The sequence below is a fragment of the Helianthus annuus genome, chromosome 13, assembly GCF_002127325.2.
Source record: "Helianthus annuus cultivar XRQ/B chromosome 13, HanXRQr2.0-SUNRISE, whole genome shotgun sequence".
NCBI lineage: Eukaryota > Viridiplantae > Streptophyta > Magnoliopsida > Asterales > Asteraceae > Helianthus > Helianthus annuus.
This window is the reverse complement of record NC_035445.2, coordinates 165,707,782-165,722,598: the sequence shown is the minus strand read 5'-3', so window position 1 is coordinate 165,722,598 and position 14,817 is coordinate 165,707,782. Positions and strand designations below refer to the sequence as shown.

General features: G+C 36.5%; 1 protein-coding gene and 1 long non-coding RNA gene across 4 annotated transcripts in view; both read right to left on the bottom strand.

Moving 5' to 3' along the window:
• LOC110900282 (putative disease resistance RPP13-like protein 1) overlaps positions 1–7,759 on the bottom strand; it is a 52,757-nt gene extending 44,998 nt beyond the window's left edge. Inside the window, exon 1 of the mRNA XM_035981730.1 lies at positions 4,956–7,759. Within this exon, the coding sequence (XP_035837623.1) occupies positions 4,956–7,719 (2,764 nt within the window). The 5' untranslated portion in view covers positions 7,720–7,759. The remainder of the gene's footprint in view (positions 1–4,955) is intronic.
• On the bottom strand, positions 307–3,816 carry LOC110900290. 3 transcript variants are annotated; one of them, XR_002570894.2, is made up of 7 exons: positions 3,706–3,816; positions 2,991–3,103; positions 2,746–2,880; positions 2,298–2,412; positions 1,297–1,489; positions 940–1,236; positions 307–860 (listed from the first exon to the last, which is right to left on the bottom strand). It is a non-coding gene; the product is annotated as an uncharacterized LOC110900290 (long non-coding RNA). The 3 variants fall into 3 exon arrangements; XR_004876537.1 differs by having other exon boundaries at positions 940–1,222; XR_002570891.2 differs by lacking the exons at positions 1,297–1,489; positions 2,298–2,412; positions 2,746–2,880; positions 2,991–3,103; positions 3,706–3,816 and having other exon boundaries at positions 940–1,290.
• Positions 7,760–14,817: the final 7,058 nt, after the last annotated feature.

The window sequence follows — 14,817 nt, the reverse complement described above, 5'->3', positions numbered from 1 at the left end:
CTTTCTTTTATTCATCATACGCGGTTTTCCCGCTCCCCGTCTCCTTCTTCATCAGAATATTGCACCCAGTTATCTCTACAATGGTTCAAAATCATGGAGTAACATCTGATTTTTTGTTCAAATTAAGGTAATAATTCGTTTCACTTAACCAATTTGGTCAAATTTTGACTAATATATGATCCAGTTATGACCGATTTGGTCCGATTATAGGCGACTTTTGACCGATTTTTTCAAACTTTGACCTAATTTGACTTTGACCGCCTAGATGATCCTCTAAAATATGCAAACATATGTTGACACACCGAATTCACACTTAACTGCTTGACCCAAGAAGCTATGGGGTCAAGTGGCATAAAATTCAATGCGGACTCGTGTATTCTTAATCTTGTTGAGATTTACATAACTGATAATTACATATAACATCTTCTTAACCGACCGTCTTAATCCGATGATAGACTGACATGTGGCATCTCTTGTTCCTTAACGAGAAATCTTTATCAAGTGACGATTATGTATAACATCTTCTCAACAGATTGTCTTCGTCCAATGATAAGCTGATATGTGGCATCTTTTCTTTATAAATCTTCACCAGAGATAAGTTGACTTAATGGCAGGTTCCTTTAATCTTCATCAGCTGGTAACTTGAGTACTTGACATCATCGGTAAGTTCCATAATCCTCATTAGGGCTAACTTGCCATCAGAGGCAAGTTCCACCGAGTCTTCATCAGTTATAAGTTACCATCAGAGGTAACTTAGCCCATGAGCGACCAGACGCAAGCTCTAGGGGTTCCTTCAGTGGCAAGTCTTCTTCATTATGAACCTCTTTTGTCAATAATAAGGCTCCCTCCAAGTTAACAGCCTAAATAAATGTATAATTATTTAATTCAAGATCCATACGTTTTTACAAACCAACGAAAATAACTAAAATCAGGGAAAACCTTGAGTTCAAAATCGGAGCTCTAGATGGCGAAATTGGGTCCCGTGAGTCGTGCTTTGTCTATTGCATTTGTCCAAGCGTGTGGCGACAAGCATTTGTCCAAGCGCGTGGCTCGTTGAGACGTATAACTCCACATGTGATGAAAGTTATGCCCTTTTCAGTTTTAAACCATTTTCTAGCTCACCTCTGTGTGTCTAGTTGCTCCAAATACGAGTCTGGTAAATCATGGATCAACTCCATATCACCATCAACGTAAAGATTAAGCATCATTTGTTACCTTCCACCTAAATATTCCATCCTAGTAAACAAGAGCATATGAAAAACTGCAACATTTGTATTACTTCACTTTTATTATTACCTTTTAATATCTTCATGAAGATTCTGCATGATACGAGTCTTGAGAGTTGAGTTAAAATCTGCATTAAGATATTTTTTCTTTTCTCGGCTTTCTTCACTCGTACTATATATTTGTATATTCTTCAACATCTGTGACTTTGGATGTGTGTTGTTGATACGCAGAAACCTTGGTAGAATGTCTTCTTTCTCCAACTCTAGTCAAGGGTCAAACAACACACTTTGACATTAGTGGCCAAACCATTGTTTTGAAAATTAATTTTAACAAGAATATAACCATAACACCTTCTAAACACTATTAAAAGAAAGTTAGATTACTATGAAAATTAGTATATTTTTTATAATCGTAGTTAAAACATTAACCAGAGAGATGAGGTTAAACGAAAATTATTGGCAGGTCAGGAAGCTTCAGCAAAAAGCAGTTTGGTGGAACATCAATCAAGAATGAAACCGAAGCTTTGTAAGCTTCGATCTCTTCGAAGTCCAAAGGAAGATACCAAAAGAATGACAGGTTCAAGAAAAGCCAAGCATCTGATAAGTCAAAAGCAAACGCTAAAGATGACAAGGCAGAAAATAAGAAAACATTCAAAGGAAAACGGTTTCGTTCAAGTGTCATAATTGCAGGATCAAAGGTCACATGGCCAAAGATTGTCGAAAACTGAAACAAGACGAGGGTAGTAGTGCAGAACTAGAAACTAGAAGAAGGGATAACTTACCAACTGCCTTCAACCGATTTGAATACGAATGGGATTCACAAATTTCTTCTATTAATTGTTGTGAGTTAATAAACTTGACTACAAGGACTCAATATTTAAAGACTAAACATCCTAGACTAATACGAATTATATTTCTTCTCTAACTCAAATACTAAACAATAACAAGTAATAATAAAACTAATACTAATAGATAATTCAAATAATAATTAAATACATTTAATTATTATTTTATTCGTTTAGTCCTTCGACTTTAGATTTTCTCTAAACCGTCCCTTGAGATTGTCCATACCTCTCTAGTTGATGTTGTAATTTCATCATGACCCACACCAATTCCAACCCGACCCAAATCGCCAATTTGTGTATCAGTTCCAACTCTCGTTCCTAAAACCAGTTTGGACTCGAACCTGTTTGAAAACCAGGATAATATTAGAAACGGTTTTTACAAGACCCAAACCGATTTGTATAGGATCAAATATTTTCCTTCATAACCGGTTTTGACTCAAAATGGTTTTGACCAAAGTTGACCAAACCGAGCCTGTTTTTCTAAAAAAAAAAAAAAAACAAATGTACACCTATACTACATTCTATAGATGAAATAGTTTATGTTGGGCTTAATAACATTCGTTAATTGTAAACCAGTTGGGCTTACAACGTTAAAACAGGCCCAAACAAGAAAGAAATGAGGAGCAGAAACTTTAAAAATAAATAATTTGAGGTTTAACAATGTTAATTGTCACCTGAGGGTGTGAGCAGCGTTCGGTTGTGATGACGGGTCGCCGGAAAAAAAAACTGCCGTCGACAAAGCCATCTGATGTGACGTTCGGTTGTTTGATGTCGTTTTTCCGGTGACTGGGTATTCAGGGCAGGAAATGCTTTTCAACGAATACAGAGGAAACAAGAAGAATGTAAGGGTTATTTATTTGAAACAATCACTAGCAATGATAAACATGTAAGAAACAATTGCTATTTAATAAACATGTACCTTTAATCGTATTATATGCCGGGGACTTGCACCGCTAAAATCTCTCTGTTCTCACATTTGTCCCAGTGTTCCATCACCTAGAATATCCTTTAGGATGTAATGGTTATATGTCCCTGCAATATTTAGTTGTAATGTATAAGATTATCAGTTGTCATAATGAAAATGGAACCATTGAATCTCTTACTCAAATTACTTCTACTAACCCTGTTGATTAGTCAAAGGCCCAGTTAAGTCCAAGTATGAGAAATTGATAAAGATTTGATCCTTCAGTTTAGTATACAGATCATGTAACCCAACCCAACCCGACCCAAACCGCCAATTTGTATATCAAATCCTACTCTCGTTACTAAAACCGGTTTGGACTCGAACCTGTTTGAAAAACAGGTATAATCAGGGCCGTCCCTAAGAATTCTAAAAAAACTTTGGGCCCTGGGCGAGTAGTGAAAATCGAGCCCTAAAATATGTATTTTAAAAGAACTATCTATATAAAAACGCTTAAAACATATATATTAAAAATCATATTTTTTAAAATTTATGGCCACGGGAGATTTTGGTAAACACCCAAATGAAGACTATGAATTATGAAATAGTTTATGTTATTCCTTAATTGTAAACCAGTTGGGCTTCCAACATTAAAACAGGACCAAACTAAAAAGAAACCGGTCTTTCTTTGAAAATAAATAGTAATTAGAGGTTTGACGATGTTAATTGTTACCTGACGGAAAAATTACAGCTGTCAACGAAGTCATCAGCTGTGATGGCTTTATAAATCCGATATGATGTGTGAAGATGGTGGTACGATGTCTTCAATTTTGATGCAGGGGATATGAGAGATTCGGGGCCAGTAATGGGAGCCTCTTCCTTCACACCTTTCTTTCAATTTTGGGCAATTACCATGTATTGTCAAACTCAAAAGTGAAGGTAACAGCGTCTCTGGTAGATCGTTCACCTTTGGGCAATTGCTAATTCTGAGATGTTGAAGGGATGTGAGGTGTTGGAGTCCCGTTGAAAGTGATTCCAGATTATCAAATTGGACTATTCCCAGAGATGTAAGAGAAGACAGGAAAAGGTGGGACAATTGACTAAAGTTCCTGACATGGGGATCACCGAATAATCTTAGGTGAACAAGGGAAGGTGGGAAATTCTGATTGTCCCATTCTGAGATGGGCTTTTTCAACCCCCCTGTAAAAAGGGAACACAAATTGGGAGGCCAAAGCCCACGAGGAAAGGAAGCATCAATCTTTGGACAACTGTTGACACTTATATGTTTTAACATGGTGAGATTGGATAGCTGAAGGTCAAGAAATTCCAGATTTTCACAATTAAATATCCTCCAACTGATTAGATTTGGTAGCTGCATGTCACCAAATGCCTTCATGTTTTTGCAAAAACAAACATCCAGATTTGTGAGATTCGGAAGCTGGAGGTTAGGAAATGACTCTATGCTTGCACAACTTGATATCCACAAACTGGTGAGGTTTGATAGCTGATGAAGATCAGAAAATAACTCCATGTTTTTACAAGAACTTATTGACAAAGAGGTGAGGTGAGTGGAGTTACTCAGTTGATTTATTGATTTTAGATTCCCACAACCATATATACGAAGTGACTTGAGATTCTGCCCTCCTCCACCTGTTGTTGTTGCTCTTGGGAAGGAGACATGTCTAAGTGAAACACACAAAAAGATTCTTAAACTCTCAATGCTATTTGGACAACACAAACGCTCCATACTTTCACATGACTCTATCTCCAACTTCGTAAGAGATGATAGGAGGTTGCTCCCAATGTTATCCTCATCCTCCTCTTTCTCTCCTAAACTCACCAATTTTTTACAATCCCTTACCTTCAATTCCTTTAAATTTACAAGAACTTTACCTGCCTCTGCATCTGAATCCCACATGTATCTTATTTCACCACAATTCATGATTTTTACTGTTTCCATCACCCCAAAATTCTTTATAACACCTCTCCACACCTCATCCGTAAGCCCTAAAATAGATCTGATTTCTATCTCTGTGGTTGATGAAGCTGCTCGAACCAAACTTCTCAGCACACTTTCACAACATTTATATATTCTTAAAACTCTTAGTGAAGGTAATGCTTCAACTGAGACATCAATCAAATTGGGACAATTTTTTATTTGAAGCTCTCTAAGGCGTGGAAACATTCCCTCACCATCGGTTGACCATACATCCCAACTCGACATATCTTTAAACCTTAGAATTTCAAGTGAAGGTAGTCGCCCAAGTGGCGGTAGAGATGTACATTTTCTACAAGCGCGTAGAGACACATGAACCAATCTATTAAAAGACGGATCCCCAACCCATTTTGGAAACTCCATTCCCTCGTAACAATCAACCTCAAGCATTTTTAACTTATCACTGCGAGGCTTTAGCTCATTGAGAACTTCCTTCTCAAGTGTTTCACTTGCAGACCCATCATCCCATTTCAACACTAACTTGTGAATCCCTTTGAAAGATAAGTTCGCCTCTCGTGCATGCATTGAGCTCTGTACTTTGTTCAACCCCTCAATGGAAATTTCCCCATTGAGTTCCTTCAACCCCTTAAGCTCGGTTATTGCAAAGCCATTGTTTCCTCCGATGATAATCCTAGTGAGGGTCTGTAGGCATTTCAACTCACCAATTCCCAAGGGCAGGTTCTTCAGAAGTGGAGTATATCTAATGTCAAGATGCCGCAATTTTTTTAGCTTTAAAAAGCTTTTAGGCAACTTGGTCAAACTCTTACACCCAAAAACTATCAATGTTTGTAAATTATAAAGATTACCAACATTCTCTGGTAACTCTTTGATATAAGTTTTAGATAGATTAAGATACCGCAGGTGCTTCAATGTACCAATGAAATCTGGTACCTCATTTATATTAAAATGGCTCAAAGAAAGAACCCTTAGTAATGGTAACCCTGGAAGTAAGTCAACCAAAATCTTGCTGGATAAGTAAAACTTCTTCGAGCCTTGATCTACCCCAACATATACCGCTAACAATGTTCTCAAACTTCTGGCCTTTTCAAATGCCCCGAACTTCTGGAAAGCTACATACTTCTCACGAATAAATGACATATGTCGGTACTTGGCTAAAGCTTCCTCCGTCATCTCCATCTGATTATCAAACCTTAAAAAATATTCTCCAGCAACAAATGTGGCCAGGTCATTCATGAGATCATGCATAACAAAAAAGGGTTCACCACTAGGTGCAGGTTGAAAAAATGACCTCGATAGCAACTTCTCAAAACATTCACGGGCCAAGCATTCTGGTGACTTGTTTGCAAGTGACTCATTCAGATACCCTTCAGCCACCCATAATAATACCAACTCCTCTTTTTCAAACAAAAAATCCTTAGGGAACAAAGAGCAATAAGCAAACAATCGCTTCAAATTGGCAGAAAGATCGTGGTAACTTAGCCTAAGGGCGGGAACAATTTCATTAGCAGTTTCTAAATCCCATATCTCACTGTTTAACACATCATCCCATTCTTCTCCATCTGTCTTCGTTCTCAACAGCCTTCCGATTGCCTTTATAGCCAAAGGCAAACAACCACACTTTTTGACAATACCTTCACCTAGTGGTTTAAGTGTTTCATGCGAGTCAAAGTTATCTACATCCAATGCATGTCGAGCTAATAAAGACAAAGCATCATCATGCGACAAACTCTCGAGAAGGTCTAGATGATTAAAACCTATCTTTTTAAGCAGTTGCTGCTGGCGAGTTGTCATGATTACCCTACTTCCAGTAGCCCCAGAATGAAATGGACGCACTAGGTTTTCCCAGTCGTCATAGTTTTCATTCCAAACATCATCAAGTACTACAAGAAATCTTTTGTCCTTAAGTTGCTCTCTCAGAGCAGTTTGAAGCAGATTTATGTCTTTAAACTGCTTGTTTTCTGTAGCCACTGATTGGAAGATGGTTTCACTTATTTTGAATATATCAAACACGTCGGAAACACAAACCCATATCATGAGTTCAAAGTGATCTTTCACCCGTGTATCGTTATACAATATTCTTGCCAGAGTGGTTTTCCCCACCCCACCCATACCAACGATGGGCACAATAATAAAGTTTTGTTTAGAAGGTTCATCCTGCAACAACTTGTTGATCAACTTCTCTTTCTCACCTTCTCGCCCAACAACATCAGATTCTAGCAAAGAGGTTTCGTTTCTTCTAGTAGTACTTTTTGGCTTATCATCTCTCACAGTCAAACCCAGATCAGACTTTTGTTTTTCTAGTTGTTGTAACTGGGTGGTAATACTATCTAACTTGTGACGCAAACTTTGACTTAGTGAGAATTTTGTGAAGAAACTTGGGACCATGAGCTTTCTTACCTTGCTGATGACTGATCCTGATTCCTGTGTCAGCTCACGATGTATAGCTTCGGTGGCAACATCGTCGAGTACGTCATCGATATCGTAAGCCAACTGTTGGAGACTATTCAGCCATAGTCTGACAGATTCATCGGTTATTTCCTTTTGAGAAGCATCATTAAGCAGAGCTTTAATTTGGGTCAGTGTGATCTTCAGGTCATTGAGCTTAGAATCAATCTCCTGAGAGCGAGCAAATTTATTGAAGGCTTCATCGGTTAGCTTGTCAAAGATGACATTGAGAAGAGCTTCTGCCATTGTTAACAGACAGTGAAGAGGGTTTACTTGAAACTGGAAACTGGAATGAGAGTAGTTGGTGTGTAATCTGTATGCTATGAATGCAAGTAAACAAGACATAAGTGGAGATAAGATGGGAGTGGTCTGAGTTAGGGCTTCAAAAAGCCCGTGGCTCGAGGCTCGCTCGTAAAGTTCGATAAAAGCTCAGTTCGAAGTTGGCTGGTTTTAAATGAGTTGGTATCATTTGTAGAACACGAGCAGAGCCCGAGCCAAGGTAGGTGCGATTCGTGGCTCGCTCGTTGGCTCGTTTAAATTAAACCCCAAAGTATATATGTGTGTGCATGTATATTCTAATATATTTAAGAAATGTTGTTTAATTAGTAACATAGTTATTGTTTTATAGAAAAAAATAGATTGTTGAGTTATAGTAACAATTAGTAATATTGATTTAAAAAAATATATTAAGGTAAGTAACATAGAATCTTCTCTTATTCGTTTTATTATACTGTTCAATCAACATCGTTAGTTGACGAATTTGTTGTTACATAGTTTAGCAGTATAGAGCATTTGCATAATTTCTTCATGGAAACTTTATCTTTTATTCACTGGTCATTATTTAAGTTGTAAAAAAAAGCAACAATAGACAAGTAAACAATAGCTAAATTGGAATGAGAGTGGTTTTTGGTCTGTATGCTATGAATGTAAATAAGATATCATGAATATATAATTGAGACAATTTGGGAGTGGTTGATTTGAGACAAGATAGGAGTGGAGACAAGAAAGGAGTCTTTTACCAATTATTTTAATATTCCTTTTCATAAAGGAGTATTTATTATTATTATTATTATTATTATTATTATTATTATTATTATTATTATTATTATTATTATTATTATTATTATTATTATTATTATTATTATTATTATCAAATGAACGTGTATTATTTTGTATTAAGGTGCTGGCCGGCACTAATTTTTAATAATTGCGTTGCTCTCAGAAAACAAACAGTTAATTATTTTTAAAAATTAAAAATTTGGTTACTTTCATTTGTCAAATCCTGTACTTGAATATGCTTGTATCCTGTATGTACTCAATTATAGATAACTTCAAGTATCTCAACCTTTACCTTCTATTATCCAGAGCTTTGATGATGTCAATCAACATCCTTAGTAACAATACTGGTTTCTACATGGCAGTGGCAAAACTTGAAAATTTCCTCCGGGGGCTCGGAAGTCACTAGACCTAAAAATTCTATATAAGTAAATTTGTTTTTTTAATAAAACCGGGGGTCGAAAACGTATATACTTAAAAAATTCTGTACGAAACGTACATACATAACACTGCTGAGCGAAAAGTTCGGGTCTTATAACGAGCATTGATATTCCATCGTCTTAATAGCAAAAACAACAATGTGTATTTTTTTACCATTTATTTCACAGCTTCTAGATACAGAAATATAAAAATGCTTTGTCATACTACCCCCAATTTGGATTTATTAAGTTGAAAACAGAGCACATATAGATATGATATGTGACCATGAAGGTGTAATTTGAAGAACAAATTCATGTACTGATGTACAGAAACAGGCATTAAGCAGTAGTACTACATGAACAAAATACAGATTCACATTTAAAAGCTAAAATCATAAAGTAAAATCAGCAAAACTAGATGAAAAAAAAAAATACTAAATCGAAGTCACATTAATTGGATGAAAGTCTGACTTGAAGTGAGACCGCTGGTGATGAATTGCAAGCTAGTGTTACAAATCATGGTCTAAGCCCTCTCGCCACGAATCCTATGTGCAAGCTGTATCCACAGCTCGGTGAGGTTAACGAAGTCACATCTCAGCTTATAGCTCATTTACCTGTCCTACTTTGACTATAAAGGTCACTCAAAACAACAATTTTCCACAATTGGAATTCATATGAATATATTTTGATTATCTAAAAAACCAAATATGTATGTTAAAACATTACCTTATTTAAGGCAAGCTCATTGTGCCAGTAAATTGAAACTCGTGCAGCATGTGCAATTTTGCCACCAGCATCTTTTGGTAATTGCTTCTTACCAGATTTTGCCCTTACTACATATCTACATAAAAAATGTAGCATTTTTAGCAGTTTGCCGAACTGACCATATATTGTTTGAATGTTTGATAGGCAGCAGGTCACTTACATCATGTAACAAACAGATTTGTTACACGAAATAATAGTATCATCGGTTTTACCGGTTTAAAGTACAAATCCATCTATCCCCCCAATTTGAATTTCTTAGGTTCAAAACAGAGACACACACATACATCTAAATTGGACATTGCTCATTAAGTTGGGCCAAGTCCAGCTTCTTAAACAAGTCACTTAGGCCCAAGTTAAGATATTACCAGGGTCACATACTCACAGAGGTGAAAAACCCAACTGGGCTTGGAAAAGCATTCAGATAGGAGCCGTCTAAACCAGCAAATTCTGTTAGGAGGGACGTTATCGATTCAAAATGACAACCACAGGGATGAGAATGATTGATTTTGGCAAACAGGGGCTGAACGGGCGATTAGGAGTAAACTACCGGGACGGAAATTGTACTTTATTCTATAATTTAATCTTAGGTTCATTGTTTTTTGAGCAACACCAAATACTATGTAGATAAATTCCCCTGCTCGTTGCAGCTCCGGTTAGTGGTATTGGTTCAATTCTTTACTGTATTGGTACGGTGTCGACACTAAGTATAGCAATCAAAAAAGATAAAACTAAAACACATATTTCTTCTACTTTAAGAAATCAAGGGTGATGGCGTTTATGGTGGCTGCCACAAATAATGTTAGTGTTCATTAATGTGGAGTTAGCTAGAGCTGGTAGAAGCACATGTCTCTTACTCTTAAAAGGAAGGTCTGAGGTTTATATCTAAGCATAAAGGAATAATTTATAATTATTTGCATAAAAAAATAAATTAGCCATTCGAACAAAAAAAAAAGTCAATGTTCAAAGATGTCACGACAAATTTGAGGGCAAAATAAGTACAGATTTGAATGAGAAACTACAGACAGAATCCTATGAAAATGGAGACCATACTTGAACATAGTTTTTATATTTATAAGCATACAAACTATAACAAAACATAGAGAGGTAAAGTGAACATACTGAAAATGGGTCCAGAATCTAACTTCTTGATACCATAAGCCCCCTGAACTTTTCTTCCCTTGCTTTTGTTGGAATTCCTTGAATTATACGAATTGGATTAGGGTTTCTGCCAGATCTGTTTTGTTCATAAAATGAATTGATGAAAATGTAAATGATACATCTGAATGTATATGTATGTATCCGGGGTTCACATATGATAACCGCCCCCCAATACTAAATAAAATAAAACATATAACCCTAACTAATATCTAATCTAAATAAGTAACATAATCTTGTATTATATCTAGCTTATATAATTAACTATACTTGTCTAACACCCTCCCGTAAGCTAGATCATCGGAGCATCATGTGTAGTAGAGTCTTTAAACGTAGAAAATCCTTCGGTTGTAGTGCCTTAGTCATGATATCGGCCAACTGATCTTTGGTTGCACAGAACAGTATTGTTACATCTTCTATTTTGATCAGGTCTCTTATGAAGTGATATTTGACTCGTATATGCTTGCTCTTACCATGATATACCGGATCTCTTGCCAGACATATAGTGGACTTATTATCACAGTGGATAGGTATTGGATAATTGTCCTTTCCTTGCAATTCATCTAGAATTCCTTTTAACCATATTGCTTGACATCCGGCTAGGGTTAGTGCCATATATTCTGCCTCCGTTGAAGAGAGTGCAACTACCTTTTGTTTCTTTGATTGCCAAGATATGGGTCCAGATCCTAGGTGGAAAATATACCCTGATGTACTTTTGCTGTCATCCACATTTCCTGCATATTGACTATCACTAAAACCAACTAGTTTCTGTTTTCCACCCTTGGAGTATGTAATTCTTTAATCAAGAGTTCCTTTAACATATTTGAGTACGCGTTTAGCTGCCTCCCAGTGACTTCTTTTAGGAGTTTCCATAAATCTACTTATTTTACTCACTGCGAACATAATGTACGGTCTTGTGTTTGTCAAATACATTAGACTTCCTACAAGACTTCTATACACACTTTCATCTACGAACTCTTCCGAATCATCCTTTGACAATTTTATCCCGTATTTCATCGGTGTTGAAACAGTATTGCACTGAGTCATTCTGTAATTTTTCAAGTAAATTCCTCATGTATTTCTTTTGAGATAAGATTATATTGCCATCTTCATATGAAACTTCGATGCCAAGAAAATAATGCAGTTTTCCCATATCAGTCATCTCAAATTCCTTTTTCATTTCATCTTTGAATTCAGAAATTAACTTCATAGAATTACTAGCTATGATTAAATCGTCTACATATAAACATATCACCAATTTTCCTTCTTTGGTGTCTTTAATGTATAAGGTATGCTCATGTGTGCATTTCCTAAACTCTTGGTGTATGAAGTACATATCTATTCTGCTATACCAAGCTCTGGGTGCCTGTTTTAAACCATACAGAGCTCGTTTGAGATGACATACCTTAGTTTCCTCTCCTGGTTTGATGTATCCTTGTGGTTGGTCTATATAGACTTGTTCCTTTAGTTTTCCATTCAAGAATGCAATTTTTACGTCCATTTGATGAAGATACCAGTCATTTTGAGCCGCGAGTGCCAGTACTAAACACACTGTCTCGAATCTAATCACAGGTACAAATACCTCTTGATAATCGATCCCGAATTTTTGTTTATACCCTTTTACCACCAACCTTGCTTTGTATTTATCTACATCTCCTTTCTCATCATACTTTGTCTTGTAGATCCATTTAACCCCTATAGGTTTCTGATTTCTTGGAGGATCAACCAGATCCTAGGTTTGATTTTTGTAAATTGATTCCATTTCCTTATCCATTGCATCAATCCATCTCATATCTTTACTAGCTTCCTCATAGGTGGTAGGATTAGCACTAGCATAAAGTACGAAGTTAATCACTTGATTTTCATTATACTTTCGTAGTACTTCTTCATTGGTTAGAGCCCTTGTGTCTCTATAAATACTGTTAATATTTCTTGTACGAATCATTTCATTTTCGGAGTCAGTGGAGGAGGTTTCTTCGTCACGCTGATTTTGACATGATGCAGAATTTACCTCACTTTCGTCTTGATGTTGTTGTGTCTGTCGAGAATCAGTTAACCCAGAGTTCGCTTCTACATTGTCTGTCATATTTTCATGTTGAACAGGATCAGATTCATGATGGTTATCGGAAGAATCCTGATCATTTACACTTTGACTTGTTGATCCTGCATTATCCTCTATTATTATGTACGGAGTTTCGGTTGATTCATTGTTAATGACCCACCTTTTATTTTCATCAAAGATTACATCTCTGCTTATAGTAATCTTGTTAGTTAAAGGATTAAATAGCTTGTATCCTTTACTATTCTCACTGTACCCAACAAATATCATCTTCTCCGTTTTATCATCCAATTTATTCCACTGCTGTTTGGGTATGTGGACATAGGCTACACTACCGAAAACTTTGAAGTGCTCTACATTAGGTTTTCTTCCATTCCATGTTTCAAACGAAGTTGTATTCGGTCTAGTCTTTGTAACTGTTCGATTCAGTATATATGTGGTGCAAGCTATTGCTTCTGCCCAGAATTTGTTTGGCAATCTCTTCATGCTTAACATACTTCGACTTAACTCCATTAGCGTTCTATTTTTCCTTTCCGCTACCCCATTTTGTTGGGGTGTATAACTGTTGGTGAGTTGATAATGAATCCCATTTTCTTTCAAATATTCTTGAAATACTTTTCCACAATATTCCCCTCCACGATCTCTTCTTAACGTTTTTATCATGTGATCCGATTGATTCTCAGTTAATGCTTTGAAAAATTTAAAATAATTCAAGGCCTCAGACTTGAGTTTAAGAAAATAAACCCAAGTTTTTCTAGAGTAGTCGTCAATGAAGGTGATAAAGTACCTGCATCCACCGATGGACTCCGTTCTCCTCGGACCACATATGTCTGAGTGAATAAGTTGAAGTGGTTTAGTTGCTTGCCACTTGGCTTTGTTCGGAAAAACTTTCCTCGCTTGCTTGCCTGATACACATCCTTCACCTATACTTATATCTCTCGAAATCTTGGGCGACTCATATACTAAGTCTTTATTTCCCATTTCTGCTAGAGTATCTAGATTTACATGTCCATACCTCTTATACCAGAGTGTAGAGGTTTCCTTAGTAGTCATGGTTAATGCTAGTGTTAAATACTTTTCAGGATTGAGAGGAAACATTTTGTTGTTTGTCATCCTTATGATACCCAAGGTTTCATTGCTAGCATCCTTTATAATGCATTTATCCTTTTGAAACTTGACCATGTAACCCCTTTTTTATGAGTTGTCCCACGCTCAGAAGATTGTGTCTTAAACCTTTGACATAAAACACGTTTAGTATCCTTTTGCTTCGCCCCTGTATTGTAATCATGACTTCCCCACTGCCTAAAACTTCTAACTTCTTGTCATCACCCGTTCGTACATCCTTTCTTAATGACTTATCCAACTTTATGAACAAGTCTCGGTTTCCTGTCATGTGGTTGCTACAACCACTGTCTAAATACCAGTGATCATCTTTAACTGTCTCTTCTACATTCAGAATCATAAACATTGAGTCATCCGTTTCCTTTCCATCCGGTTCATGTTCTTGATGAATCAACATATTGTCCGCACTTCCATTTTCCTCCTTCTGTTTGCAAAACTTGGCGGTGTGGCCTAGTTTTTGACAGTTGTAGCATCTAATGGAACTTAAATATCGATCCCTATATCTGCCACGTCCTCTTCCTACTCCAATGTTTCGATTTTGTCGAAATCTATCTTGATTAGTATTTTGAATTTGAAATGCATGTTCAATCGGAGGATCTTCATATCTTTTCATTCGTAACTCATGGGATTGCAGGATTCCCATTAACTCTTCGATGGAAATATCTTCTAGATTCTAGTTTCCTCTATAGGGATTACAACAGACTCAAAATTTCGAGTCATACTACGTAGAATCTTTTCTACAATTCGTTTTTCACTGAGCTTTCCTTCATTCATTCTTAATTGATTCACTATTAGGGTTATTCTATTGAAATATTCTTCAACGGATTCCCCATCTTTCATATTCAACGCATCAAATTCACATCTAAG